Source organism: Ischnura elegans, chromosome 11, assembly GCF_921293095.1.
Source record: "Ischnura elegans chromosome 11, ioIscEleg1.1, whole genome shotgun sequence".
NCBI lineage: Eukaryota > Metazoa > Arthropoda > Insecta > Odonata > Coenagrionidae > Ischnura > Ischnura elegans.
Window position 1 is genome coordinate 45434790 of NC_060256.1, and position 26343 is coordinate 45461132.

General features: G+C 38.6%; 1 protein-coding gene across 1 annotated transcript; it reads left to right on the forward strand.

Annotated features, from left to right (window-relative positions):
* The first annotated feature begins 8 nt into the window (after positions 1–8).
* On the forward strand, positions 9–23370 carry LOC124167867 (U2 small nuclear ribonucleoprotein auxiliary factor 35 kDa subunit-related protein 1). Its single transcript, XM_046545920.1, has 9 exons — positions 9–193; positions 271–362; positions 532–737; positions 3405–3500; positions 4599–4637; positions 7774–7886; positions 9973–10116; positions 14904–15130; positions 22330–23370. The coding sequence occupies exons 1-9, from the start codon at positions 108–110 to the stop codon at positions 23094–23096; spliced, it is 1770 nt and encodes a 589-aa protein (XP_046401876.1). The 5' UTR covers positions 9–107; the 3' UTR covers positions 23097–23370.
* Positions 23371–26343: the final 2973 nt, after the last annotated feature.

The window sequence follows — 26343 nt, forward strand, 5'->3', positions numbered from 1 at the left end:
AAGAAAATGCGGTCAATCGCAGTCATATTTTTATTCGTTCGACTGTTTGCGGTAGGTGCTAGGGAAGGAGAGGTGGGGTGAGGAACTGCGAAAATGAAACTTGGGGGATGGTGATAAGTTACGTGCTCATCATATATCCATATCTTTTGAATTATGACTTCATCCTCGGTTCCCAGTTGCAAATCATGGGAAGGTTCGTATTTCCAACCTGACTACTTTTTATTTCAGCATGGAAACTTGAAGTTGTTAACGAGTGAGGTTTTGTTTTAGGCACAAAGTGTGGCGTAACGTTGCTAAGAAAATGCGAAGGAAACGTTTGCGGCGTCTGCGAGCTCAGGAGAGGGATGCCGTTCTTGAAGCAGGTAACTTATTTTCTCTCTTATGTCAAGCTAGTGATGTATTGAGGTGATTTTTATTATTGTCGTTTTGTGAAATTCTCAGTTATGTTGTGATATGTGTCCTATGACCATGAAAATGTCATAATTCCAATTAGGCGATTGACTGATTGATAATGGTCGCTTTCTGTATTAGCCCGAAGAAAGCAAGAGTCGTCACCTACATATCAGGCATGGGTGCGTGATCAGGAAGCATTGGAACAGTTTCGTGAAGAAGAGGAAGCGCGATTGAGCGAAGAAAGAAACAGAGAGTGGTTGCTAGCCGAAGTGAAAGCCCAGCAACTGTGGCAAATTCGCCAAGACAGAGCAGAGAAGGCTAGGAAAGAAAGGGAGGAAACGGAGGCAAGTACTGTTTCTTTTTAAATATGTGGTCTTAAGCGGCCAGTTGGTGAACCACTTCATCCCATTCTTAATTATGATCAGCGGTCTGCTGTTCAATCTTAGTTGAATCGTCTCTTCATTAATATCTTTACTTATCTCTGCTTCTTTTCTTGCCTTTCACAACGAAAAAGTCATAACTTCCTATGCGTAATTGCTCACATTCATAGCACAGGGCTTTCTTTGTTGATCATGTGTTGCAAGTACGTAAAACATTTTCATTCAAATATTTGAATACCTGAATGAGTATATGGGTCGCTGATGAATAAATCAGTAGTTTTATGAGTACAATTAAGTGTAAAACATTGAATTGAGAATCAGAAGGTTTTTGTTCGCTTGGGTACTCATTCAGTCGTAGCTGGGTATTCATATAAGCACTCATATACATATCTATTCATCAGATGCCTTAGATATTCATTTATTTAAAGTATTTTACAGATAAAGTATATTTGCATGTATATAAAAGTAGAATATGTAGATAAAAGTATATTTTGCTAATCACCCCGCTTGTCCTCAACCAATTTTACAATCACTGTAAGGTCTAATCCCTTTTATCTTCCTGTTCTATTTCTCCTCTTACCCTGAGTACCAAACTTTTCCCTGGTATTTTACCCTCTTTTAAGAACTCCCTCCCCTGCCTCAACCAGAACTTGCTGGAAACCCTCTGTCTCCTTATATATTTGCTTCCTCCCTTTGCCCACCATATCTAACACCTGTGGTGTAGCCATGGGGGGGAAGGAAGGTTTTAACGGATTACATCCCCCCTTGAGCATTTAGAAGAGTTAGTACCAAAAAACGAGTAATATGATCTTAATAAATAACTTCTTATAAATACTCGTACAAAATTACTGTTTTTGAGTTCCAAAAATCACATTTTCAACATCAAAATTCCTAAAATTTTCCAGGGGTGGACCCCCATTTCTCCTTGGGTGTTTTCCATACACCCCAGAAGGGCCTTGGAGTGTCCAGTAAACCCCCCCATTTCCTAATCCTGGGCGTGAATATTAAAATAGAGGATCCTCCAGTCAGCATCATAATGTGTTCTTGCCCACCGGGCATTTAAATGGGTTTACAGAAGTTACCACTCACGTTGTTGACGGACAAATTGTTCCGAATTTCACGGGAAAATAACATATAATTAGGGGTATTAACACGTTGCGTACGGATGGCGAGAATTCTCGTCATTTTTTTCCCGAACGGATTTCCGGATGGATGACGAAGATTCTCTTTATTTAGGTGCTAAACAATTTTAAAGGGTACAATGCGTATTCATTAGTACGTTTTCAGTTGTTCGTTATTCATAATGAATTGATGCATCATAACGTTTGATTGGGTAAAGTTATATTCTAAACATTAGCGTTTTAACCATGTTTAAACCAAAGGCATATTTCCAATCTCAACACCTCCACCCAGAATTGGCGTTCCTAGGACTTTGAATACCCCGGTACGCAACGTGTTAACGGAAATTCGTATACATGATTATCCGTGCATGATTTTCACTCTCACTTAATATTATTCGCATTCTTTATAAAAAAATGAATCTGACACAAAATCACCGGAATTACTGCATTTGAATGCTAGGATATTCCGGGCTTATTATTCCCATTAGAATCCCCATCGTAAAACGGAAGTGAGGGCGTGCTAGCTGCATTCACTCCGTGTTCCTGCTTTCCATGGTGGACATTTTTGATAGTCGATTAAAATGCGACCGAAGTGGTTACAGAAATCAACCTTCTGTGGGATGGAATTGGGCCTCCTCTATGCTGTCCCCTTCATCCTTTCTAAGCCACGGTCTAACACTCCCTCATTATTTTCGGTCTCTGTTTATTTCACATTTTCCTCACACCCTCATCTTGAACATATTCACATGTACAGTGGGGGATCTAGAGAGGGGCTTGGGGAGGCTATAGCCCTCCCTCCCCTTGGGTATCCAATTTTCATTAGCTACATACAGTGCAACCTCGATAAAACGAGACCCCACGGTGCTCCAATAATCACTCGCTATAGCGAATTGTCGATTTACCGGAGGTGGAGCAAATAATAGCCAATATACCTATTGTGAACAGTTATACAGGAACAGGAGTGGTGCAACAACAGATAAATTTCTATCCGATAAACGTAAGCATAAATCCAGACGAAAGGCGATTTTTTTTTTTTGCATCACTAAATTTCCTTACTCAAACAACAACTAACTATTCAAACAATTTATAAGCGCCGCACTGAATAAAACAGAGATAAGGGACTCTTGGTGAAGGTTTTCCAGCGATCTCTCGCTATGGCAAGTGCCAACACCAAAAGGGCCTCGTAAAAACGAATTTTCTTACATGCTTATTATATGGTCCATTGACGGTGCATCGGCTATCTCTCGTAATGGCGGGGGTCTCTCAATAGCTTGTACTCGTTTTAACGAGGTTCCACTGTATAATGGTGATTTTGTTCAGACCTCCACTACTGCTGGAACATCACCCTCTAGGCTTCCTACCAATCCCCCCCTAGTCCCTAGCCTAGATCCGGTGCTGCTCATGCATGCATGTTCAAGATGTGGATGTATGTCTCCGTGCTTTATTAATAAAATTAGCCTTCTATGTAACAAATAAATTTGTTGTTTCACTCAAATTTTCTCTCATGTAGATGCGTATACGCAAAGAGTGGGAGGAAGAGCAGAAAAAGCAAGAGTTAATAGAATTGGAGAAAAAGAAAGAGCAGGAAGAAAAGCTGCGAAAACAGGTAATAAATTGTGTGCTATTTTCTACTTTCATAGTATTTTTTGTATTCAATAGAGTGTACATATCTTTCATATTGTGATGGTTCAAAGAATTCAACTGCCTACTAATAATTAAAATGTAAGTACATATTCCCTTTAGCTTTATGTATAAATTTCGAGGGTGTCATTTCCTCCAATTTAAGAACTTAAGACATTAGAACCTAAGGTCTGGTTTTATGGCAGAAATTTTTATCCCCTTAAAATAATTGTTTTCCTACTCTCATAAGCAGAGATGTGCTAATTTACTTGTTGAAAACTTATCTAAACATATAGTATATCTAAATTTCTGTTAATAATGGATGAAGACATGGCAATTTTAGTATTTCTCCTTTAGCAAGCTAAATTTTCTCTGGTGGTTAGAAAGTCACTTACTATTTTTATTTCTTAAATTAAACATTCCATTACATTCTTTAAATTTGTTAAAAAATATTTCTTTTTTTAATAAGAGTACTTTTTACAAGTACTGTAGAGAGACTTGATCAAGTTGGGGTGATAGGATTTTGTGTCTGAAGTGGACTTTCAGCATTTTTCTGACAACTTTACCTGTGGGCATCCACTTGCTGTTATTGTCATCTATTAAACGTATAAGCTTGAATCTGAAGGAGTCACTGGCATTAAAGGCCGTTTTACACGGTACATGGAATTGCGCAGTCTGACGTACGTGTGAAGGCGCAATCAAAATTGCGTCGTGTAAAGCGGTGAATTGCTAGAACACATGTGAGAATGCGTGGATGCGAGACGGCAAAATAGCCCCTTCTATTTTCGTTCATGCATTCGCGCAATTCCACGCCATTTTAGAAATTAATGCAGCTCCAACCTGCGCAATTCCGTGTACCGTGTAAAACGGCCTTAAGATTGTGCTCCATCAGAAAATTGTCAGGGGAAAATTTTTTTTGCCAAAAGAGAAGTTGCCCATATAAATTAATTGGTTCATAAAAGCCCCATAATTTTAAACTTTGGCCAACAGACATCATTGAAAGAATATTATATGGGATTGAGTGCATTGATACTTTTCCTTTCAACTAAAATAAACTCATCTGGTGATTTTTCAATTTTTGCAGGAGGAGCTGATGAAGCAAATTGTTGACTTCGTTGAAAAGGTAAGCTTTACCTTTAGCTAAGGTATGCATGCATTTTAAATGTTTGCAGATATGAGTGAATTTTTAGTGAATGGATTTGGCAGTGCCATGCCTAAGTATGTCCAATTTGCAAAGAAAATTTTGGTATGGTGTTTGCGTTCACCTCAATGTCTTCTGCTACGCTTATTGGATGAAAAAGTGGTTGAATTTATTGCATCGTAAATATTTTAGCTGTGAGAGATTAAACTCCTTTCATCGCGACAAATCTTACCAGAGTTAATGCAGGTCTTTGGTTCTCAGTTCCCTTGCATTCATAGTTGTGTGCAGCATAGAATTGGAACTGAAGCAGTAATAGGTAATCAGAATGGAAATAATTTGTGAAAACGCCTGATTAATTATAAAACACTTGCTGAAAGTGAAAGTATACGTAGGCAGACTCCCAAGCAACTCCCAAGCAATCAAAAATATACAACAGGCTACCGTATGATATTAAATATCTTCCACCTACACCATTCAAGAATGCTTTGAAGAAATATTTAATAGAAAATAACTATTATAGCCTGAAGGATTTTATGTTGGGCTCGGAGTAATCTTTGCCCATCAACCACTAAAATTTTAACTTTTTTTCTTTTATCTGTAAAAATTGTAAATGTTATATCACTTCATTTATTTGTAACTATTACTTTAATTATTTACTTTATTTTGACGACTTCCAATGTCACCGGAACATGTGATCTCAAGGAACAATAAAAATTATTATTATTACTACCTAGTGTATTTGTGATCGGTGACTGATTGTGGACTTGGGACTAGTGAGTAGTCAAGTGCATCTGAATTTGGAACTCAATTACAGCATTAATTTTTTTTGGCTGTTGAATAAAAAGCTTGGCGACAAAGGGTCTACATGTAAGAGTCACAGTATATCCCGTGGATACTTGACTAATGCAGCCACTTTGCTCTCTTTTTAATCAGTATTCAGTAACATTTGATGAGCAGAATGAGTCATACATTTGCAATTTTCACAGAAGGGAAATTGCACTTTCAAGGAATAGTATTGTAAAGTTTGAAATTTGATCGATTATATCATCCACATAATTTATAAATTTCTTTTGGCAGCCCTAATTACAGAATATTTTCCATTGAAATTTGGATCACACTATTGTCTGCCCATTTAAATTTATGGTGGGTGACAGCACCTTCAATTATCAGCTGGTAAATTATCTAATGTTACATTCATGCTGAGAGTATGGAGTCTACTTACATACCAATGCTCTGATGGCCACCTTGAAATATCCGTGAAAACTTGAATTATAAATTTTAAGATTTAATGGCCAGTGGCCCTTACTACATTAATTTTTTTAGCGATGGTTTTACTGCATAGCTTTTAAAATAATGGTTATAACACTATCAGGGTACTTACTTTAGGTTTCTGAGGTCAATGATTTGAAGTGAATTTCCACCGGAAGGATTTTATCAGAGCTAGAATTGATAAGAGTTTATACCCATTGAGGAAAAGGAAACAGATAACTTGGTGACTAGGAGGAATTTCTCAATTTATTGTGGTTAGTGATTCGGAAAAGTGGATGAACTAAAAGTACAGTAGCTAGGCCAGTTGTTACCCAATGTTGTTCTAATTTTAGCTTAACCCTTTTAGTGCCAGCCTATTTTTCCGTTTTGCTGAAGAATGCCTGGGCTTTTTTTGGCTACTTTGTAGATTTGTGCTTAAAAATTTACATAAAGAGTAATATGCATTTTCAGAAACTATTTTATTTTAAAATTTCCTCCCAAAACTTCTGGGTATGTTAAAGTATATCAGATTCTAAAAATAGTTACCAGAGCTAAATGAAACACAATGAATCGCCGGCCTCGGTGGTGGCGGGATTAATGCCTCGCCTGCCAAACCGAAGGTCGCGGGTTCTAGTTCCGCCTGGGTAAGTTACCCTTCCTAGGGAATGGTTGTGTGTGATAGTCGTTTTATATGTTATTTTCCCCCTATGTAAAAGGCCTTAAATGAGTGTTTTCGGGGAGATGAAAATAAATAAAAAAGAAACAAAAATAAAAGGCATGATGGTAGAAAAAAACCCAGCTGATAGATCGGCCCTTGGCACTCTTTGCACACACCCCCCGGACAGATGGATTGGCACTATAAGGGTAAATTTTTGTAGTTCTTTCCTCCTTATTTTATAAAGATATTTATGCTCTATTGACAATTCTCTTGCATTGACTGTATGTGAGGGTAACATTCTAAATTTTTCTTATGAAATTGACAACGATGAGGAGGCATTGTAAGATAAATGTAATTTTTCCTATTATGCTATTAATTTCCAATATTAGGAATGGAATTCAGAAAAATCAGGACTTTCTCTCATTGTGACTGAAGAAGGTTGTGTGAACAATTGCAAAAATAGTTTTGTATCTGCAACTGTCCGCCCATTTTGCTAGATGCAGGGAGCAGTTTGTTTAGGGCATTTTGCTGTTTTTTTAATCTTCAAATCACATTCTTAGCTCTCACACAAATGATCGAATATGGATTCAATATAGGTAATCAGAAAAATTAATTGATAGAGATGACACTGTAAGGCTAGGAATTGTTTTGTTGCTAAGTGGGTACATGCTCTCAACTGTTCCTAAAATTCATGTTTGTGGACAAAATGGGGTCCTTTCATTGCAATCACAATTCATTCAAAGAAGTAGTTTCATTGAAAGAAATGATTAGGTAAAATCAGTGGTGTCATGGTGCCAGAATGCCGTTCTGTCACTGGTTGATAAAGGCATAATAGTTAAATAACACTTATCAATTTTGCTACCTTAAAATTTCTATGATATGTATTTGTAACCAAAACGAAAAAAAAATTATAATAAAATGTAAATAATAACCAGTAATAAATAAACACAGTAACATTTTACGCCTAAAAAAAGTTAAGGAAAAGTGCGTTCCGGCACTGCTAATTTTGCCATGACGTCTATGGGTGTAATGAATAAAATTCTTCCTTATTCATCATTTACTTGTAATTTTAAAATTAAAAATAATGAATTTATAAATATTTTTCATAATGTTTGCATCTCTGAGTAAATTAGTCAAGCAATTTTCAGCTGGAAACGGGTGAGTCTGAGTGACATTCTAAGGGTTAAATGGTATTTTATTTTATCTTTTCAGGGTGGTGAACGTCCCTCTTTTGCCAATGATGTTAATGAGACAAATCCAAATAAGCCATTGTGCCCTTTTTTCATCAAAACTGGAGCTTGCCGTTTCGGAGACAGGTGCTCAAGGTAAACTTGGTGGAATATTTTATTTTTTATTAGGACTTCATTATATCTCCTTGTTGGACTATTTTCCTTTGAAGAATTTCAGCTTTCCATTACTAGGGTTGAGAGTCATTGAGTTTTCTGAATGAATAAGTTGGTTTCCTATTATTTTTTTATTGCCTAAATCAAAAGATTATTACTCCTGGAGTACGTATTTTTCACACTTTTAGATTTTTAAATGAGGATATCTATTTTTTGCAATGAAATGAAAAGTGAAAATTTTCAACAACACGACGGGTAAGAATGAATGCCAGGAAAACTCTGTGTGATGTCGTTCTGGTTCCTGCTGCCGCAAGTGAGGTGACCTTGGGGCGAGGCTCTGAGCGCTGATACGACGCAGGATGCTAGCAGGTAGTAGAGTACCATGCCAGCTGGTAGCGCTCAGCTTAAATAAGGATTATCAATACCTTATCAAACGAAGAAAACTTTCCGACCTTAGCCAGTTTTACGAAGTGATTATTAAGACATGTTTCCCTGAGATCTGTGCCTCATGCACGCATTGGTAATCTCAGACTATGTAAAATTCCGATCTACTCGTATAGAAACTAGGTCCATGTGACGTCAAGTGGAGTGGCATCACATGGGTGCCAATCTGGCCTTTTTCAAATGAGGATAAAATTGACCATTGCCATTCGTCTAAACTGGGATTTCTAAAACCAAATAATTTGTATATAATGAATACACTAATGGTGGGTAAGGAATCGCAATCAATGCCTTTCGTTTTCTTTGATGAAGGAAACTACCCTATTCCTGACCTTGCTTGATCACTGCTCTAACCCTTGAATGGTACTTTATGACTCAGACACTTGTGACTTGCTGGTAGTGCCAACCATTTAGACACTACAATATACATAGTTACTGGCCTTCCTGGGTCCAAAGCTTATGAATCACATGAATTTTCTGTGACATATTAAAGTACAGGGTGGGGCAGCATAACTTCCTTTTTTGTAATGCGTAGCATTCGGTCGGTTGGTGTCATAGCAGAGCGCTTGTGGTCTTGTTCGACAGGCAGCGCTATAAAGTTTTATCGAGGCACAGTTCAGTCGCCATCATGCGTTTGAGGAGCGTGTGTTTTCCCTTGAGGCCTACTTTTCGAGCGGATGTTCTGTGATCACAACCCAGCAGGAATGTTACAGGAATTCTTTTCCCCACAGCTTAATGGGTTGGACTTGGGGAAAATTTGGTTCCAACAAGGCAGTGCAACAGCGCACACTGCAAGAGCATCGATGGCTGTTTTGAGGGAACACTTCCCAGAACACCTTATCTCAATCAGGGGCGATTTTCAGTAGCCAGCCTGATCTTCCGATTTGTCCCCTTGTGATTTTTTTCTATGGGGTTTTCTGAAATCACGTGTTTATGTGAGCTGTCCAAGGACCCTACAAGAACAACAACATCCAGGAAGAAATTGCCAACATAATGCCTGCTATGCTTGAAAAGGTCATTACAAACACCAGAAATCAGTATACTCAATGTATCGAGAATGGAGGACGTTGTCTACATGATTTGATCTTCAAGATTATTTAAAACAAAACTTTAGGTGTGCACCTACATTTTAAGAACCAAATAAAAATTTTCTGATTCATACAATACGTTTTATTAAGTTTTAAAAAAAATGAAGTTTTGCTGCCCTACCCTGTATATGACACTACGTATAACTTTTAAATTCATTTCATATGTAAGTGTGTTGTAATTTTATTTCAGACTTAAATTTAACTGTAGTAAATCGCTGTTTTTATCATCTGTAAAAACCTCAATATTTAATAGGGGCAAATTATGGTGGATAGCTTGGAACGTAGGCTTTCGCAGCGAGATTCATTGATGTCGACGGCTCTCGGAAGCAGCTGCGTGTTGCGCTTTGTCATGGGAGCTTTCGTGGCTATTGCAGGTCACATCATCAGGAAATTTTCTTCATCATTCATCTCCTGATGATGTGACCTGCAATGGGTGCAAAAACTCACATGATAAAGCGCAGTATGCAGCTGCTCCCGAAAGCCGTCGACATCAATCAATTATGGTGGACTCATGTGAATTATTATATCATTTCTTTAAGGAATCACCCAAGACCTGCTCTCAGTAAAATAGTGATGGTGCCAAATTTTTATTCACATTTCGGCATGGATCAGTCAATGCTCGATGAGTATGATACAGATTTACTTCTGGAGTATGAGGATTCGGAAACGTATCAGCACTTTAGGTAAGATTTTATTTATAACTTTTGGCTTGAAAGGCCTTGATTTAGCGATATCAAATATTTCATGGTCAGATTTTTAATTGTGCTCAAGATTTTTTTTGCAAAGTTGCTGGCATTATGTTTGATGGTGTAATTATTTAACTGATTCAGTGTTGCATGACATCAGGTGGTTTTATGGTGGCATCGTAGGGAATATTAATGTCTCGTATTCACACTTTAAATATTGTGTGTGGCTGAGCCCAAAAGTGAAGTAAACAATTTTTGATGCTACATGTCAAGTCCCTACCACTTCCATTTATTTTCTGAATATCGTGCTCCTATCCTCTGTTTATTTTTTCTGTGGTACCTTTTAGATGGAATGATAGGTAATGAAGTGATATTTTTTAGTTTGTAATCAACATAGAAACATAGAACAGTGAAATAAAAAGTGATTATTTCATATTGTAAAATATCTAGTTGTAGGGTTCTCGTGGTACCGTTGGAGGGTTAGGAGGTGGTAAAAGAGAAGTCCATCGATCACTTTCAATTCAGAGCTTTATTCACGAAACATCTACACTCGAACTCTTCGTCAACGCAACTCCGACGCCGTTCTCAATGCACGCCTGCCCGCGTGCTATCTCTCTTCCCCCACCCCGTCGCCCAGGAGGCCGCTGCTTCTGCAACCGTTGCATGGCTCTCACGTTCTCGGGCGAGGTGGAGTGGGGTGCGTGACAGGAAGGGTGATTAGACGAGGAGCAAACCGCCAACGCAGCAGCGCGTGGGTGGTGAGATGAGGAGGAGGGAGAAGGGGGAAGCTAGACGAGCAGTCACGTTCCATCTCCTGATACTTACATAGTTAAATACATCGAGAGCAATGCTATCACTACTCATATAAGATCATTTTATTACTTCCAACACATCATATTTCATGAAATATGAGTTCTTCATGTATGTTATGAATTCTTTATCATTGGTAAACTTTCAACATATTTTTATTGTTCACCTAAATATGCTTAAGTTATGAAAATCTGATGGCAAGCTACACTCGCCATTGCACGATATGGCGTCAGAAGTTAATGATGAGCTTGACTCGCCATTTCACTGCAAGGGGTTAATGAATGTAGTGGGGTAGTGTGGTTGCTCAGTGGTTAGAGCGTTGGCTTCTCACCCGCAATGCACAAATTGTGCGAAAAATCCACAGAGGAAAAATCATTCACGTTGACCGGGATTCAAACCCGGATCCCTCGATTTCCGGCCGAGTGCTTTAGCCAGTTAAGCTACCGAGGCATCATTCTCCCCTGTGGAAATTTGTGGACTATACCGGACAAGGTGGTAGGGACTGCTGAGCATATTATGCGACTAGCAGTCCAAGTCGTGCGCACGGTGCCACAGCCGGAGAGCAAAGCCCGAACTTTGAACACGAAGAGGTGTTCGCTGTAGCCTTACATATTTTAGTATACCGGGACTAGCCACAGTGACTTTTATGCACTGCACAAATTGTGTGAAAAATCCACAGAGGAAAAATCATTCGCCTTGACTGGAAAAATATTGAGCACAGAAATCGAGGGATCCGGGTTCCAATCCCGGTCAAGGCAAATGTTATTTACCTATTTATTTATTATTTTTTGAAAGTTAAACTCATACTACTGATAATTTCTGCGACGACAATTATAAAATTCACATATAGTACCAAGTGAGAAAATTCATATTGATGCAAAAATTAACCACTCTCTTCCTAGACCAATATGTATATGCTAATTCTTTTTATTAGGTATTGGAGAAAATTGACTTCATGTATTTTCAAATTGTGGCCAATGAGAAACGATAAGAAATTGTGGAGTTGTACAAATACTTGTAGACATAACTGTTGTAAACATATTTTTTTCTTCAGAGACTCCTCAGATTCAATTTTTACTTCTGGATGGCTTCTGGTGCAGTTTTTTTCATTCTCCTTTTGCTTTTACTAGATTTTATTGAAATAAAGTTCAGCATATTTTTAGTTCTGCCAAGTCTTGCCAGATTTATTTGGATATTTAATATTTACTGATGGAGCATCAACTTAAGGGCAGGACTATGCAAGTTGTCCATCACTTTAGGTCAGAAAAATGGAATTTCGGATCAACTGAAAGTAGGCCCAAAAAACTCATCTTTAAAGAAAAACAATTGGTGAAAAGGCTTAATGATACAATCAAATTCTATTAAAAAACAACTGCTTTGATTAAGAGGGAATATTTGGTCGTAAAAGAATTGAAAGGGTGTCTAAAAGATAATTTTTTTCGTGGAAAAGTGTTTGTGCTTATGAATTTCATGCTAAAATCATGGAGTGTCATTAGGTTCAACAGTAAAATGTGACAAAGTTATGACTGTATACAACCCCTTATCTGAACCCAATCCTGAGTCTTTTTCTGTTGCAACTGTGGTGCTTAAATGTTACACATAACATAACTTTTGTGGACACGTTGATGAATCATTACACTAGTTTATTGTCCATTTCAAAGTATGTAGTTGGATTTTACAGTGGGGATGGTTGGTAGGAGTTTGAAGTTAGTGGTGATTGTAAGGTAACCAATAAAAGTGGAATAGGGTATTTCTCCTCGTAAGAGTTTATTCTTCCCTTAACAAATCCTGGGTTAGCAAAATCTCTGTTGCTGGCCAATTCTTGCCTGTGACTGAAGGAATTTGACCTGTTATTAATGGGTTTCACTGGTCTAATTTTTTTGTAAGGGTTCTATGGCTTCCACAATGCAAAGGCCGAGTGCATGTGAAGGTTCTGTATTTCCTTGTGTGCATAAGCCAAGTGCATGAATGAAATCTTCCACCAAAAGTTACAAATTACCATAGTTATATCAACAGCATTTTGAATTTAATTTTCTCCTTCCTTGGCATTCAAAAAATGTTCTTAATTATGTGAGCCCCTGTGGGGCTGATTAGAATTATAGAATTCACACATGTCAATTCATTTGAAACTTCATTCATTTGGACTTCACCTCACCCTTTTCCTGGCCATAAGTTTCTTCCTTAGTGTAGGGATGGTGCAGTGAACCAGTTCATTTATGGAGAAAAGGAGCTGCTAAGAAATCATTTGAAATAATTGGTATATCCCCTGTGCTTGGAGTAATTATCATTAGCATTTTATTTCCAGGTTGTTGGTTCTTTACTTATTGGTATTTTGATACCACACCACATCACTAAATGTGTTACTGGAAACCAACTTTAAAAAATACTATTCCTTTCAGTGTATCCTTTATCAAAAGAATACATAACTGCTTATATTATTATCTTTGTCTGTATAATGTTAATTTTTTACCTTTTATTTAATGATAAAACATTGACTTATCTCCCAGAACAAGCCTTAACTGCACTGTTAAGATGCATGACTTGTGCCATCGAAATGTAAGTTGTTGGGAATTAGAAAAATGCTCTTACTGGAAAACTAAGGCAGTTTTACTGATGAGTGTTTAACGGTAAGGTCTAGGTGCAGTAATACTGACAAAATGCCTTGTGATTCTATTTTTTAAAATTAATTTTAATTTTCAATATATTTTGGATAAAATCAAAATAGCTTTTCATTTCAAGTAAGGGATCAATCGGCTATAAATCCATCAATGGAGATCACATTATTGATTTCAATTGATTAATGTTGTTTAAAAACAAAATTTATACTTTCATAAATTATTCTTGAACGCTTGAGTGAGACTTTTTTATTGCATTTGTGTAACGTAAGAACATTTATGTCATGAAAACAGCTCTATTCTCTACATACCCTGCCCCTCCCCTCGAAAATAGCAATTGCTAGCCATCATCATCATTGTGGAGAATTTTGAACTTGTTACATGAAACTTGAAAATATTACCTAGAGGAAAAAATTTCCTTAGCCAGGAATTAGGCCATTGGTCTCATCTCCATGAGCCTTTTTGAAATGGCTATGATAATTAAAGATCTTAAGTAGTTTAGTGTAGGTCCAGGTCCTGTTAGTGCTGTGGAGCCTTTGTGGTTCCTTCTGTGTTTTGATTCCAGAATTAAATTATTGTGAGGAAGTTAATATGAGAAATGGTCATTGTTCAACTAGTATTGCTGTCATTCAAAAAACAGAACAGTGAAATTTGTATTTATAAGAAGAGTGAACTCTTATCTTTTGCTGATGTGTATACTATTATATAAATTTACCTTAACTACTTTTTATGAGCAACAGTATATCATGTTGAGATTGTCTATGAAGATTGCTTAAGCCAGTGTTGTGCTTTGTGTAATGCCTGTTAGTCTATGAGTGATGAACATGGAGTGTTATACTTATTTTATTCTATCAGATATTACATCTGCATCATAGTTTAATTTTCTTTGTAACTTATTCCATATAGATTCAGGCATCTTTGCCTCAATGGCTTACTCTATTTTTAATCATGTGCTGGAATTTTCTATGATGGCAATGTATGTTTTTAGCTCGTTTGTCTTTTATTTTATTTTGCTTAGAGCTTTAACTTTGATGATATTTGGAGTTCAATTAGCAAATAATTCTCTATTCATCAATTTAATTTTCTATAAATTGCTAATATCCTGAATCATTTTGTTTCCTTCATCATAAAAATAGAATTCTCAAGAAGTATCAGGTTTAAAAATAATTTTCCTTTGTGATATTGTCTCTTATATTATTACTGTGTTGCTTATGGAGCATATCCTGTCTAAACATTCTCTTTCCTTTAAGAACAATGGTTTTTCTTTAAATATCGTAATAATAATGGTGATTTTTTTAAATAATCTGTAAATATTTCAAGGCTAGTTTTCATTATGCATTTTTTATCACCTTAATATAGAGAATTCTATAATGACGTTGTGCCCGAGTTATTCCGATATGGTCGGCTTGTGGCTGTTGTCATCTGTAGAAATTCAGAACCACATCTCCGAGGCAATGTGTATGTGGAATATGAAAAGGAGGCCGAAGCTGCCAAGGCTGTGACATCCTTAAATGGGAGATGGTACGGAGGAAAGCAACTGTCAGCCCAGTTTACCAGTATTCCATCATGGAAGGCTGCTATCTGTGGTAAGTTTTCTACTCTTATTAGTGCAACACTGTCATTAACACTTTCATTGTGGATTATACTAACAAGGGGAGACCACGAAACTTGCTCCGCCTTTTTCAATGCCGTATTTTTTATGGCCTTCGGAATGGTGAACACATCCGTGAACTAGTAGTGGTTCCGTTGAATGGGCCTTAATTTTGCTGTAATTAATTAATTTTCATGCGGTACTTTTTACAAGCTGCGAATAGTTCCAAGACCTCCAGCAGATGGGCCAGGTGGGCTAGTGGTAGCGTTTAAGGCTACCACCCAGGGGACCAGGGTTCGGGGCTCCGTGATGGCTGTATATTTTGTTGTCTTCATTGTGATCATACGGCGTCAACTTTTTCATTAATTTTAATTGCGACAAGCATAGACATGAGACTATTTTTTTATCATCATAATGGCGTTTTGGTATTTAAGCAGTGTCATTTCAAACACGGAGATACGACGACTACACTAGCAAGGTTTGGTGTGCGCCAAAATGTTAATTTTTTCATTGCTTATACTGATCAATTTATAAGATGGAATGGAAGTTGTACTGAGGAAATAAGAAGAAGGATATCAATAGGTAAAGGAGCGTATGGAAAGGTAAAAGCATTGTTAACAGCAAAAAGAATTCCAATAGAGATGAGGAAGAGGTTTATGAAATGTTTTGTGTGGAGTGTAGTGTTGTACGGATGTGAATCATGGACTGTTAAAAAGAAGGAGGAGAGATATTTAGAAAGTTTTGAAATGTGGGTATGGAGACGAATGTTGAAAGTGAAGTGGACTGACAGAGTGAAGAATGAGGAAGTTCTAAGAAGAATAGGCGAGGAAAGAAAATTAATACATATGATTCATAAGAGGAAGGCAAGTTGGTTAGGGCATATATTAAGACGGAATTGTTTGGAACGGAGAATAATAGAAGGGAAGATAGAAGGAAAGAGAGGAAGAGGAAGAAGGAGGATGGGAATGTTGGATGATATAAGAAGAGGAAGAAAATACAAAGACCTAAAGGAGGATGCTCAGGATAGAGAAAGATGGAGAGAAGTCCAGTGGAAACCTGTCTAAGGACAATAATCACTGATGATGATGATGATACTGATCAACTTCCACATTAAAAATGAAGACCACTCTTACGAGACCACATGCCAGTAAAGGCTCGCGGCGATCAACAACATGCATACAGACATAATTAATAAGAACACAAAACGATTATAAAATGCCATATTTCTCGAACTCTTGTAATTCACTTTACTCTGAAGGGAGTTTACTTACACAGTACATATATGCTAAAAAAACCATTCAGAAATATAATTTCCATTAATATATAAGATGAAATAAAAGTTGATGACCCTGGACCGGGCGTGTTGGCATATAAAATACGTCAATATTCGAAAACCAAGGATTTCAACATCGTACGTACATTCTGGGCTATAATGGTCTCGTGTATTCCTACAATGTACTTTCTCTATACTGCGAGTTTTCAAAGTTCGAGGTATTGTAGCTAATTTTTTTAGATCAGCAAGAGGAACCCGTCACACGTGGCATATAAATTATGCCGCGCGACCGGCGGTGTACCACCTGTGTACCTTTATATCTGTATCACCGATAAATGTACAAGATTTTACTCATTTCTACAAATAAAGATTAATTTAAACAAAAATCGAGTGTTATCATATACAGTAGAACCTCACTTATGAAACTTTCAGCGGAAAACCAAAAAAAGTCTCATAAGTGAGGAAGTTTCATATGTGAGGTTTTTTGGTATTTAGCATGAAATCCTTTCCTATAGGGGCTGGTTTGTCTCCAGGATGCAATTACTCATTTGGAGGCATGAAATTGAAGCCTAATGATCTTATTTTCTCAAAAGTAACACCCGAGATGATGTGTTACTTTAAGAGAAATATAATTTTACATTCCTGAACAACTTTACCGACGGTTGAACAACTAGCATGTCTGGTACTAAGCTGCAAGGCTATCACACTGGAGAGATTTCGGAATGATGACACTAAATGTTCACAGAGAAGCCAATTTTTTAAAAAAGTTGACTCATAAAAAGCGGTTTTCAGGAAATTCATTTTACCACCTATAGGCAAACCCCAGATTGGAGATTGAAGAAATGAAATACCTGAGGAAAGTCATCCAAATTAACCCTGTAATTATACCATTTTTCTGAACTGACGGCGGCTGACCTTAAGCGTGCTCGAAACCCACCCACTCTTCTAGCCAATCACAGAAGAGCGACAGGAGAAAGTGTGGAAGAGCCCGCAGTCTCTCTCCGAACTCCGAGCAGTGCACATCGCTCTCCAGCTAGCAGTGTTGCCAAGCCGAATCTTTGGAGATCGCACAGCACTCGTTCTGCCGCCCCCAAAAGTACCGTTATTCCCAAGGATGGCAACGCCGGTCGGCCGGATGGAGGGGAGTGGAGGGGAAAAGGGAAGGGGATGGAGGGGTGGAAGGGGCAGCGCTTCTCATTGGCTAGTTTCTATTTTCCACCCAGCCGCCGTCAGTTCGGAAAAATGGTATAGGGAGCAAAATTTCACTAATGCATCACGAAGGCTTCACACCCTATGGACCCGGGTTAATGGCAGAGGCAGAAAGTTTTCAGAGATGGCTCTATCCCTGCTTGACAGTAGTGTGGACGGAACTTCCAGTGCAACACACTGTCCAGCAGATGGGACATTAAGCCCTGGTTAAGCCTATTGTTACAACCTGGCTAATTCCAACACAGGGTTTCTATACTCCCTCTCTTACCTCATGGCGCAAATGACCCCAGCTGTCAGTTTTCTCCCTCTAAATACCATGCCATAGATAATATGGAGCACTTGGCAGTGGCGTAATTATGGTTGGGGGATGAGGGGATGGATCCCACTCCAAAGCCTCAGAGAAATTTAAAAAAAATTTAAACAAAGTCTAGCTTTGATAAACAACAACTGCATCTACTTAAAGTTATTTTATGTGCCAAAATGATGTAGAACATATTTACAGGCATGCCATTTTTTTAAATTTTACGGGAATCCCCATTGCCTCCGAGGGGTGGCCGGAGAAGCCGCCCCCCAGGTACTACCGTCACCCCCAAAGCATATTCCTAGTTACGCCACTGGTACCCCGGATATTCCGTGACTAAGTTCACTTTTCCGGTGCTTAGAAAACTTTTAAGTGAGCATTTGAAATAATCGCGCAACTGCTGTCAGTGATGAATGGACAAAAATAGATTAAGAGCCCGGAAAAATCTCCCCTCTCAATAATGTTTACGCACTAAAAAAGAATTTTCCCATGACATTTTAGTAATAATAGATTGAATCTACCGGGTATAGCTTCTCTGCCGGCATTCTTCCGTGAATTCAGCGCCGGGAACTTCGACTCACAAGCTGTGTGACTCATCTTCACGTAATATTTTGCTTCCCCATATCTGAAAACAACACCAGACTGTTTTTGTACTTCGATATAATTCTTATAAGTCATTCCTGAGTCGAAAGGAACTGCCTTATCTCTCGCGTTTTTAATTTGACTTTAATGATTACGTTACTACTGACGACGCGAGTTATTCTCCGAGGGCTTTCGTACTAACTCTCGTTCAGTTACAAAATAAACGCTTGCCACCAGGCAGTCAAGGTCAAACTATATTTCATTTAAACCCGCAGATACAAGTTGGGTCAGTTTTGATCTGCGCGCCGCGTAAGCAACTTTCCTCCGGCTCAATTCGTCCCGCGGATGAGGGATTAGCCCGCGGAATGAGTCCACGCATGCTGTTTTCGCCATCGTGTTGAATCACCAACGGCTTACGTCCATACTGTAAATTCGATAATCTTTTTTGGATGACCTTGGAAGCCAAAATTTTGATACGCGAGTATTTTTAACGGCTCATTTAGGTGTTATTTCGCTGGTCGACTGGAAGCATAACCTTGGAAAATTCTACACAATCTTCCGTTAGAGATAGATATTCCGGATTAACGATCATCTACTGCAGTTAAAATTAATATCTAATAAACAGCATCGCTCATAATTAAAACTTATTATTCTTCATTGACATATCTATGTAATGAGCGCATACTACCCCCGCTCCTGTGACTAAAATCGGCGCACCTACCGCAATTTTCTCGTAGATCAGTTCTCCGACAAGTCGTATAAGTGAGGTATTTTATCACATTGGACTGGAAAAATACGTTTCATAACCGAGGTCGTCGTATAGGTGAAGAGTTTCATAACTGAGGTTGGAAATACATGGGTTCATATGGGGTTATTCACCGGACCAAAAAAAATCGGCGTATAAGTGAGGTCATCGTATAACTGAGGGTCGTATAACCGAGGTTCTACAGTATACACATAACATGGGCAAAGTACGCCATTCGCCCGGTTGTGTAGAAATAACAGTCGTGCCCGCTAGAGGGTTAAAATGTGTCTTGTGCTCGCCGCTTCCCAAAATGTTCCTTAGCCCTTCCAATATATTAACAAGAGGACCACCAACAAATGTCATTTCTTCGAAAAAAAAAAGCCACTGTTTTAGCCCCCCGTTAATCTTTCGGTATGTTTTTAGAAGACTAGAAAGTGGAGCCTTCACTTCTCCGTGTTGGAAATGACACTGCTTAAATACCAAAACGCCATTATGATGATAAAAAAATAGTCTCATGTCTATGCTTGTCGCAATTAAAATTAATGAAAAAGTTGACGCCGTATGATCACAATGAAGACAACAAAATATACAGCCATCACGGAGCCCCGAACCCTGGTCCCCTGGGTGGTAGCCTTAAACGCTACCACTAGCCCACCTGGCCCATCTGCTGAGGGGAGCGATATCATTGAACTATACGCAGCTTGTGAAAAGTACCGCATGAAAATAATTAATTGCAGCCAAACTAAGGCCCATTCAAAGGAACCACTACTAGTTCAGGGATGTGTTCACCATTCCGAAGGCCATAAAAAATACGGCATTGAAAAAGGCGGAGCAAGTTTCGTGGTCTCCCCTTGCAAGTGGCGTCATTTATATCCCTAAATTTGAACAAGTATTTTATTCAGAGAGCATGTTATTCTTCCGAGTAATTCTTCCCCAAATTATTTCAAGTTAAAACTCAAGATTACACTTGTTTTACCGTGAAAGAGTAGAATTTAATTTAGGACTTGAAGTTAGATGCCTATTTTCTTATGAATTTTTCTTCTTTCCTATTTGTCGGAAGGCAATCCCTTAACAACATAGTTGGTAGTTCTTGTAGTTAACTAACATATGTACAGTTGAGCACCCAGTATTTGGGAACACTCATAATATGGCAGTATTTCCAAGGCATGCTCCTAAGGAAATGTAAATTATACTGAATAATTGCATTCGTTTTCACCTGCTGAAACTGTTTCCCATGCTTATAAAAAATACTCCATTTCTACAACAGGACAAACACTTTCTCCTAAAGCTATTAATTGCCAAATGAGATACTGTTAAATGCACTTATGATGCAATCTAGAAATGACTTGCCTTGCCAAAGCAGGGTTTGGCCCTGCTGCAGGGCCCGCAGGTTTGGCTCACCGCAGAGTAGACTGACATGAGTAATGGAATACTTTTTTAATATGATCTCATTATTACTTTTTGTAGAAATGATAGTAGGATTGTGAGAAAATTCAGTACAACAAAGGTCTTTACGAAATAATTTAAGATGCAGCAAGGAAGAGCATATTATGTCAGTACATTACTGCCGAGACACGGGTATCACATTGTGGAGATGGGCAGTAGAAGGTGGAGCTGTAGAAATAGGGATTCTGTTGGCTTTATCATGGCTCCTGAGAAGAAACCCTTTTTCTATCAGCGAGACTCTTCCCCGTCATTTGCACCCGATGTATCTATGGATATTTGAAGGGATGGAAGCACCCAAGGTGTGGTGAGAAGTGTCGGAGGTGACCTAGATAGCAGACAGCTCATTGAACTATATTAAACACAGGGTATATGGATCACAAGGGAATTTTAAAATGCATTAAAAATGCATTACATATTTACTTTATTTTTTGACTAAAAAATTTAATGTTAGATATTCTGCAAAATATTCATATTAACATTTTATGTGCATTCTTTTCACTTGGCCATTTTGCATTACTACCTTATGGTTGAGTAAGACTGTTTGTAAATTAAGAAACAATTACTTTGTATTAATAATAATTTATTTGTAAATTAAACGTATTTTACTTAAATTTCATCTCATTTTGTTGTAACTTAGAGAATTCCCTCGTAAAAAACATCACAGACCCCCTAATCATACTGGTTACTTCCACAACTACCCCCTTTGGCAAAACCCCAACTCTGTCATCACTCAAGTCACAATGGTGCAATATTCAGGGTGCTCAACTGTAAGTTGAAATTTGATAAATTTTAACTCAATGCTATTTCGTATCATATATGGTAGTTCGCAATTTAATTTGTCATTTTTTGCGGTAGAACTAACTGTATTTTCTAGTATTAACTGCAGAAATTGCTATGTTAGTAGTAAGAACCTGTCACCTGTAACTCAGTAATTACTATGCATTGATCTCCAGTTCATATTGTGCTTATCGCTCTACCAAGAGTTTTATGATAAAGTCTATTTATTTGTAATTTACTTTTATGAAGTGGTCTAATACGTTCTAGAAAAAAGCCAACTCTTATGTACTGATGAATTGTGAATTTCGTGACCCATTTTTCAGCCGTGAATGCTAATTCAATGAGCATTGAAGGTGATATACATGTGCCTAAAGCTCAGCAGTGAACTAGGTATATAATTGAGTTCTAGACATTCCATGTTGGTGATTTTGTGATTCCTCCTTCTGCTGCTGATAACATTGACAAAATTTTTATCTACAGTGATTGACTTCAAAGTATGTAAACTGTGATAAAGTCAATTTCAGACTGGCTAGTTTTTGCTCATGCCCATGGTATCCCTAGTAAAGTTGTGAACTAAGTTATAACACCTTTATTCCATATTTTAGCCTTGTCCTTTTATGATGCGTTTGCTGAACAAATGTTGCATTGGTAAGTGGAATATATTTTATGTCAGTGCTGCTCAAATATTATGTTTTGAGAGTCCCAGAAAGGCCTGTAACAATGCCTTCACATTCTGCTGCAGCACATTCTTGCTTCATGACGGAGTTATTTGATAAGTCCTTAATCAGATGAATTCTCATTTTGCCACTATTTAGTGTTGAACTTTGACTGTTAGTGAGCCATGAATGTCTTTTGCTTCAGGCCTGTTTCACAGAGGGAGGTGCCCGAAAGGGAAGGCGTGCAATTTCTTGCACGTCTTCCACAACCCTGGGGGTGAATTTTTCAACCCTGACCGGGAGCGGGAGAGGCTGACGCAAAAGCGCAAGGGTCGCAGGGAGAGGGACAAGGAGGAGAGGGACTTCAGCGAAAGGGGTTCTTCCCGTCGAGGGGCAGAGGAAAGCAGTAGGAGGAGTCGCCGGAGGAGGGAAAGTTCAAAGAGGGAGTGGCGTTGGTCGGAGTCACCCGAAAGGGTGGCGTACCCTCGGGAGAGTGGGAGGGATGAGGAGGAAAATGATGAATCTGAGAGGGGTACTGTTGCTGCTAGTCCTGACTCCATGTACAGAAATAGTCGCAATAAGGAGAAAACTCGTAGGCGCAGTCGGGAGAGGAGGGATAACAATGGGTCTCACCGAGGACAGGAAAGGGTTGATGATGTCCATCGTGGGTCTAGTCGAAGGAGCGGCAGCAGGGAAAGGGAAGAATCAAACCATTCCAGCTCAAGGGAAAGGCATGGCAGGGGTAGTGAGAGGCACCACACGAGGAGAAAAAGACCTAGGGACAGCAGTGTAGAAAGCAGAAGGTCTCATCATGATAGACAAACTCGTGAGACATCTTGTGCCATGAACAAGGAGTGTGTGATTGTTGACCGTGGTTGTGAAAATGGAAGTGGTGGTTCTGGTGTTGAAGGTAAAAGTTCAAATGACTGCATCCAAGTTCCTGTCAGTAATAACACTGATGATTCAGAATGATTGTGCTTGAAGAACTGTTGGGAGAGATGACCCAAGTTTCAGTTTGTCTGCAAATTCTCATTTTCCTGATTGCTCATGATCTCAGTCTAATTGAATTTCTGCTGAAGGTAGATGAGAGAAGTATTAGTTGAATATTTTTTGTCTTGTGTATCTGTATATTCAGATGAAATTTACTGTATCCATTGATGCATATGTACGTAAAGCATATTGTTGGATATGTTATTTTTTCAATCAACCCATCACTTAAGGAATTAATAAATATTCTTTCAAAATATTCCACATCAGTATGTATGTATTGGTTACATGATGAGCTGCTTCGACATTATAGGGCATGTTAATGTCCGCCATCTGCAACTTTTGCATACTTTATATAAAAAATGACTTTATTCTAGTGAATGGAAAATTCAATGCCTACAAAAAGATCTAAAATGAGAAAGGTGTTTATTTCTGTTGGCTGTTTTATTCTTTACAGTGCTTAGCAAAGATTTGAGGAATCTTTTTTTGAGCCTTGCTCAGTATGAATGTTTGTCTATGGAATTTGTAATCCGTTGCCTTGCTGTGAGAGAGAAAAGGTATTGTACGAGAGTGTTGTGATGTTTCGGGCACACCTGTGTCAGCTTGGTATTCCCTGCTGCTGAAATTTTAGTTATTCAGCCTCCTTTCATCTTTCTTTTATCCCTTGCTACTCAAATATCAATGCTGCCTTGCTCTCTGTATTCTCCTCTTGGCAGACAGCAGATCTTGGTCATACTCATGGCTGCTTGGGGATTTTGATGCATTTCTCAGGTTATTATGTTGCCCTTGCAGATGGCCTTGTGGTTTTTTTTTCTGAAAAATTTTTTGTGCAAATGCTTCACACTTTCTTCCTGGAGCTTCTTTCTTTCATATGCATGTAGGCAATTTCATTCATTCTGTCCTAGTCCGAGTGCACCTCTGAGTTTTCTTCTTTTCGTGAATTCCAGTCTCTGTAGGGTGTGTTTTTAGCCTTTCACTTCATATTAGAGATGACTAGGTGTTTTTAGGGCCCTATTTTGAATGCTAATTTTAGTTTCCATTTTGAGATTTGGAGAGTGTGGAAGTGGTCAGACGGCACTCATGGTTACATTAGCCAATGGAGAAACCTCCCAATAGTAATAATAATAATAATATTTATTTATCACGGTTGGCAAAATACAATGCATGGCTACGTCAAGATTTGCATACAAAATAAGATGCAATATAAAAGTACAAAAGACATTAGGAGATGCGTTTACCATAAGTATATATATATATATAGTTCAAGTCAATATCGATAAACACAGAGACACAAAAAAGAAACACTCACATTGGATAAATAAACTCGAAGCTATCGAAGCACTTCTGGCTTCTTCCTCAGCTGAAGTATGAATGGTGAGGAAAGGAGAGGGTTGGAAAAGGGAAAAGAGGGGTAAGGGGAGAGGTGTATGGGGAGGGGGAGTTAGGAATAGAAGTTAGGATGCGACGTTCAGACCCGGAAAGCTATTGGCTTGAAAGTGCCAAATGCAAGCCAATTTGAGGGTGTGGAGGTTTGAGGGCGGAGTCGGTGGGAGGGAGGGAGGCAATAATGGATACTTTGTAGCATTGATTGAAAATGGATTCATGTGAAAGACAATGTCTAGGAACTGGTAGAGAGGAGTGGGGGGACGATGGACAACAAGAGGTGCGATGATTGTTAATTCTGAGATTGAGAGGGGTAGTGCATTGGCCAATATAGAAAGCAGGGCAGAAATTACAATGAAGAAGGTAAATGATGTTGGTGGAAGTACAAGTAGTGGAGGGGAAAATCGGTAGGCATTTAAGCTTGGGGAGAAAAGAGGCAGGGGGTGGAGAGAATATCTTGCAGGTTTTACACCTGGGACGATTGCAAGGTGAGGGTGTGGAGATAGTGACTGACTGCGACTTTTGGAGAGGGCGGGTGGCTTTAAATATGGTGTTTTAATTCGGTGGTCTCTTAAATGTTATCCGAGGAGTGGAAGGGAAAATCTGAGAGGTGGACTTGTGTTTGGAAAGGATGGGGTACAGGTCCTTCAATATGTTTTGTAGCAAATGAGCACCAGGAAAGTAGGTTGTGAGCAGAGAAGGAGAGCAATGTAGGATTCAGCATCCACCCCACCCCAAGCTCATCTCAGAATTAGTCCCAAGCCAGTGGTGCCGACTCCATGGGGCCTGAGGGGGCCCGAGGCCCCTCAAAAATTCGTTATGGGTGTGAGGAAAAAATGTGTCAGGCTTGTCAATTTTCTCGGGAGTGTCCAGATATCGAGATTCGAGTTATCTGGGTTCTAATGTTGATCGTATGACTCTTCTAAATTGCATAAAAAACTTAAAACTCACTACTTATAAAATTTCGCGGGGCAAGATCCCAGGTTTGGGGCCCCCTAATATTTTTTGTAAGTCTGCATCCCTGTCCCAAGCATGTGATATTCACATAATCAGAGTAGGGGGACAATTTCTTTTGGTGGCCCACCTTGTAATTTGAAGATTTTAGTGGAGTGTGCCAAGGGTACATTGAGAATTTGATCCCAGTACCCTTCAATCAGTAACTCGTTATTCTACCAATGGGGCCTCTACACTTCCCTTTGCAACTCATATATGATCTTAAATTTGCTGGTTGAAACCCCCTGCTTAATTCCTTGGTTTAAACAGCAATTATTGTTGGTAACTGAATTTGGTCAGCTATTTTCCTCTTAATGTGGGCACTGCACCAGTGAAATCAATAGTGAGTTTTAGAATATTTATACAAAGGTGAAGTAAATGGAATATGCATTTCTATTACTTATTATGATGATAATAAAAATAATTATGTAATTATTTTTATTATCATCATTGTTTGGTTGAAAATTACCAAAAGTCTGCTACTAACAATAAGTCTGTCCAAAGGAGGCAATTTCCCCCCACTTTGAGAGAGCTGTGGGGGAGTCCCCCTCTTGCCACGACATTAAATGCCATACATTTCATCAAAATATCAACTAATTACTGTGGACAAGGTCAGGGTTTCAATTGAACAGAGCAATTGAAACCATTATCCTGTAAATAGGGTTTGTAGTAGCTCAGAAAATTTGGAGAGCTAGGAAACGTGTTGGAAATTTCTGTGTTTGAAGACTCAGAATTGTTGTATATTTTCAGTGGATAGGCGTGATTAGATCTTAGGGTTGCTGATCATACCAGTTTTAATAACAGGGAATAACATCGGGCAGCTCATCCTTACTCCGCACGTTTTACCTGCCTCGGT